We start from the raw sequence: 5,657 nt of genomic DNA, 5'->3' as shown, positions 1-5,657 counted from the left end.
CCGGCCTCTCCAACGCGCCTAGTACTTTCCGGCGCCTCATGAATGAGGTACTACGCGCGTTCATAGGGAAGTTCGTAGTCGTCTACTTTGACGACATTCTCGTCTACAGCCAATCGACAGACGAGTACCTCGACCACCTCCGACAGGTTTGCACCATCCTACGGCGCGAGCAGCTCGACGCTCACCCAAAGAAGTGCAGCTTCCTCACTTTAGAGGTTGCCTTCCGCGGATTTATCGTCTCCGCTCAGGGCATTTCGGCGGACCCGGAGAAGGTCCGGGCCATCATGTCGTGGCCGACACAGGCCAACATGCATGACGTTAGGAGTTTCATAGGTCTCGCGACCTTCTATAGATGATTGATACGAAACTTTAGTTCCGTCACAGCTTCCATCACCGACTGCCTCAAGGAGGAGTCATTCACTTGGACACCAGCAGCAGAACGAGCTTTCCAGCAGATAAAGCTCATAATGACACAGGCGTCGGTACTTTGCCTTCCCGACTTCGGGAAGGTATTTGAGGCCACGTGTGATGCCTCAGGCATCGGGATTGGTGGCATCCTCACCATGGAAGGTCGCCATGTTGAGTTCTTCAGGGAGAAGCTGAATGACGCCAAGCTGCGTTACTCCACGTATGACAAGGATTTCTACGGTGTCATACAGGCCTTGCGACATTGGCATCACTACCTCCTATCTTCGGAGTTCGTCCTCTTTATAGACCACGAGGCGGCTAAAGTATCTGCATTCGCAGCAAAAACTGAGCGACCAACACGCCAGGTGGGTCGAGTACCTACAGGTATACATTTGGATCATCTCGGACGAGGACGGTGGATGAGGATGGGACAAGCTTCGTCCACGTGACCGTCCGGTGAGTCCCCCGGGATGAAGGACGGGACGATATTTCTTCTGCATCGTCCCGTCTTGCATACCCTGAGACGATGTTTTGATCCGTCCCAAGGCCCTGGGATGAAATTTCGTCCCATGGGACAAAATTAATATGAAAAATCATCGCGCCTGCCCTAGGTTTTTAGAAATCGCATCGGCGGGACTACGTGTCTGTGTATTGGTGTCTGGCGACTCGCTAGTGGCGAGCACATTCTTGGCTTGGAGAGGTGGAACCAACCTGCTGGAGCACGAATCGGTGACTTTGACGTCTTCTTCAAGATCCTTTGAGCTCGTAATAGGGATGCGGAATCGTGCCGGCAAGGTACATATGTATTGGTATTTCTATCCGATTTTTCTTTAGTTCTTTCTATCTAAAGTTCGACCTATCTATGTATCTATCTGTCGATCTTTCCTTCTATATGTCTAGCTATCTATCTACCTATCCGATTTTTGTTCTATGTATCTATCTATTTATGTACTTTTCTCTCTCGATCTCCCTCAAACTGTCGTTTTAATTTGTTAATTTTCTCTCTCGATCTCTCTCAATCTCACATTTTAATTTGTTAATGTTCTCTCTTGGCCTCTCTCAAACTCTCTCAATCTCTCGTTTTAATTTGTTAAATATTTCTCTTGATCTCTCTCAAACTGTCCTTTTAATTTGTTAATTTTCTCTCTCGATCTCTCTCAATCTCACGTTTTCATTTTTTAATGTTCTCTCTCGATCTCCCTCAAATTGTCGTTTTAATTTGTTAATTTTCTCTCTCGATCTCTCTCAATCTCATCCATGTTTGTGCCTGGAAGAATGAGGATGGGTTTATCGTTGCTGATGGCGGGCCGATGATGTGTGTCTTGGAAATCAGATGAAAAGGCCAGATAATGAAGCAAAATTGTCAACAGGCGGTCAACGTCATCAGCCTGATTACGTATCTCTGATAATGAATCAAATTATTCATTATCGGAGATACTGGACTCTCCCTTGGGTTCTTTTTCGACGATTTGGGGTTTAGCTTGTGGTGGACGAGGATGAATTTGTTGTCATCACCGCCATCCCCATATCGACCCATGTTTGGGCTCGAACGAATTAGTTTTAGCAATGATTTCATCATATAATGGGGAAATTGTCATGATAGTATGTGAAGACGTCGGCTAAGCATTTGTAGACATCTTGTTTCATTGATGAAGTCAATTTCCATAGAGTATTTCAATATATTTGGCTTTTGAATTCTCATTATTATTCTATTTGAATGAGTACTTTGCTAGAAATCTAATTTTTTGAATAAATACGTGGCCACATATAACTCCATCCAATATGAAATGCAATAAACATCTGAGTATATCATCATTATCTGCAGGTCGGTGCAGGTGTAGGGGTTGGCTGCGGCGTGTCCTTTCTTCTAAGAAGCGGTGCTTGATTACTACGTGTCCGGTACTGTTTCTACTTCTTCTATGCGTGCACATTGGTTCATCTGTCCTTCTCATATTTCTGTGTGTGGATACCTTCTTGGTCTGTGCTTATAATATTTTTGTTTAAATGAATCTCACAGGTGGTGTATGCTTATAATTGACATAATATTTCTCTGTATGCTTCTAATTGTCCAGCGTGCACATTGGTTCTTTCTTTGTTTGTGCTTTCTTTCAATTGTGCCATTTTGATCTGGATTATGAGGACAACATACTTTGTGTACTATCCCTTTTTGATTCAAGATTGGACGGATACCTTTGTATTTTCCACTCAGTCAAATTAAAATACATAATTTTTATAATGAATTGCTTCTCTACCCGTCTTTGAAAATCTTCAAATATTCAAAAAATATCATATTTGTGCTTGAGGGGATACAACCAGGTATATTTCCTCGATCATCTCTATTTAATTCCTTGGCTATCATGCTTACGAAAGATTAACATGAACGATAATACATTGTGAATTTTTGGTCAATCATTTTGTGGTTAACATGACCGAAAATATGGTGTGCTTATTTCTGCTATAGATATGGAATCTACATCTGTTACCACTCTGAAGTCAACAGCTAGAGCCACGGTGTCGGAGTTTGAGGAGTGCGACGTGGTAGAGATCGATGACAATGCATCATCTTGAAGTGGTAGGCGCAAGCGGTCTAAAGTTTTAGACCAATTTATCGAACTCGACACGGACGAGTATCAGTGTACGTTATGTCTAGCGCAAAACCCCGATCATAAGGTCATTATCGGGCGGAATAAGGATACGAGCACGAACGTGTTCTAGAGACATGTAGAGAAGGCGCATCGCAAAATTCATGATCAACTGAAGGGCGTCCCCAAGAATCAGAAGAGGCTGTTCGAGTATGACTTCCTGTCAGCGAAGCTTTACTTATGTGGCATCTCCAAGGAGCGGACGAAGGAAGAGTTTGTCGAATTCATTTGTGACAACGATCTTCTATGGCAACTTGTGAAGAAGAAGTCATTCAGAAAACTATGGTACTACGGGACATAGTCGGTTGGCGACATCCTTGGCCCTGATGCAATGAAAGCAACGGCGTCTGCCATGTATACAGAAGCCCGAATAAAGCTAATAGAGATGTTTGTTGGAATTCATAGCGTCTCACTTACAGTGGACGCGTGGACGTCAGGAAACAATCTCTCCCTTCTAGGGGTAACCGCTCACTGGATCGACGGCGATTGGAAGCTGTGCAATCTACTACTTGCTATCCGGAGGATCAAGGGGTCTCATTGCGGCACAAACCTGGCGAATCTCATTGTGGAGGTTCCATATGAGTATGGGATAGAGTCGAAGCTCTGTGCCATTACGACTGACAACGCGTCTTACAACAGAACTATGATGGCGTCAATTGTAGCTCAGCTATGGATCGTAAATCCAGATTTCACTATGGATAGGCATGTACCGTGCGTAGCACATGTTCTAAACCTTGTAGTCCAAGCCGAATTGAGGACCATACGTAACCCTGAAACACCAGAAGTTGGCCCACTACGGGTCTGAGATCTTCGACCATATGCTGCGTTGCGCACCAATGAACTCATCGACTCGCAAGGTGATGACTCCAGTTCACCGACTTATGCACCATTGGGAGTAGCCGTCTGACGCGTCAGAGCCATCGCCAACGCTATTCAGGGGTCAACTCAAAGGATGGAGAAATATGTAGATATGTGCAAGATGTTTGAACTTCCTGACACGAACAAGATAAAAGTAGACTGCCCCACACGCTGGAACTCCACATTCAAGATGTTAGAGCGTGCTCTTGCGAAGAAGGACGTGCTCGACCATATGGCTGTGAGGTTCCTTGCCACACCATCTAAGGACTACGCATTATGTCAAGAGGACTGGGATTTAATCGACGAATATTTCGATATCTTGGGGCCACTTTTTGCAGATTCTGACTACATTTGTTCCGCAAAGAGATTGCCGATCACTAACGTGACGTCGTTGATCTCAGACCTCAGGGCCCAACTTGAGCATGCTATGACTTATGCCAGGTCTACCTTGGATGACGGGCGGAGGGAAGTGTTGCGTGTCGCCTGTACTGCCATGTATAATAAGTTGATGCAATATGCAGATGTCATTTGGGCCAACAAGACAATGGCGACCGCGGGAACACTAGATCCATTCTCCAAGATAGAGGTCGTGCATCCGTCGTTTCGTGAAGGCGTGCTTTCATTCATCAGCGGTCTTCTCAATAGTGTGGGCAGACCGAGCACTACTGGGTGTGATTCAGAGCACGATGAGGGAGCTAGAAGACACCGTCCGGGTCAGTTTGCGTCCACCAAGCGACAGTATACTCGTCCGGGTAAGTCTCGACGCCCACGTGCAACACCTTGGCAGGAGCTGGAGAAGTACCTAAATATCCCGTGCAGTGAAGAAGAAGACAGTCCACTATGCTGGTGGAAAGACGTTGGAACTCGGTACTTCCCGAATTTGACAAAAGTTGCGTCCCAATTTTTGGCCGGAAGCCCAACAAGTGCACTAGTGGAGCGACTATTTTCAATTGGTCGAGGCATCACCACGTACCGTAGAGGTCGCCTAGATGCGGACAGCATAGAGATGTTGATGATGCTCCGTGCATGGTTCCGCCGCGCAGAGCAGAGCTTGTCTGACTCAGAGGACGACCTTGACAATTGGGACAGCTCTTCGGACGGTGAGTTACATGACACATTTTGTTGTAGCATTTTTTTTTTCCTAACTTGCTCTTTTCAATGTGACAGGCTGACAACGTAACAACGGTAAAGGAGGAAGGTGGCCCACCGATTTACGTCCCTCTCCATTTTCAGTAAGTCATTCTTCTAAACCGGCACATTCTCTTCTTGGTTTCTTCGTTTTGGTTTTTAAAGAGTTTTTTGCATTGCTTTTATTTTCTTCTCTTTTTTATCTTCTCCTTCTACTTCTCCATCAACTCCTTATTTCTTATTTTCTTCGTCCTTCCGTCTTTCTGCTGAAAATACATAACTCTTATTTTCTAAGTCTACTCTTTATTCTTCTAATTTATCTTCTTCCTCTTCTTCTTCTGTTCACTCTTTCCTCTCTTCCTTCATTTGTCTTACTCTTTCTTATAATGTTTTGCATTGTTTTCAGTTTCTTCTCCTTCTTTTTATCTTCTCCTTCTCCTTCTTCGTCTAGTCCTTATTTCTTACTTTCTTCTTCCTTTCTTATAAGTTATCTCTCTCTCTAAATTACTCTCTTTTATTTTGTCTCTTTCTCTCCTTGCTCTATGTTTCCATCTCTTCCTACGTATCTCGCAATCTCTATGAATCTCTTGCTATCCATGCGTATCTCTACTTATCTCCATC

The 5,657-nt window shown here is 44.5% G+C and overlaps 1 protein-coding gene across 1 annotated transcript; it reads left to right on the top strand.

The window, feature by feature from the left end:
* The first annotated feature begins 4,002 nt into the window (after positions 1–4,002).
* Positions 4,003–5,080, top strand: LOC144715285 (putative transcriptional regulator tpeD). The gene is made up of 2 exons (XM_078590214.1): positions 4,003–5,008; positions 5,076–5,080. Exons 1-2 carry the CDS (start codon positions 4,003–4,005, stop codon positions 5,078–5,080), a joined length of 1,011 nt encoding a protein of 336 aa, XP_078446340.1.
* The last annotated feature ends 577 nt before the right edge of the window (positions 5,081–5,657 follow it).

Source organism: Wolffia australiana, chromosome 18 (genome assembly GCF_029677425.1).
Source record: "Wolffia australiana isolate 7733 chromosome 18, ASM2967742v1".
Classification (NCBI taxonomy): domain Eukaryota; kingdom Viridiplantae; phylum Streptophyta; class Magnoliopsida; order Alismatales; family Araceae; genus Wolffia; species Wolffia australiana.
Note: the sequence above shows the minus strand (reverse complement) of the source record. Positions and strands in the feature narration are given on the sequence as shown.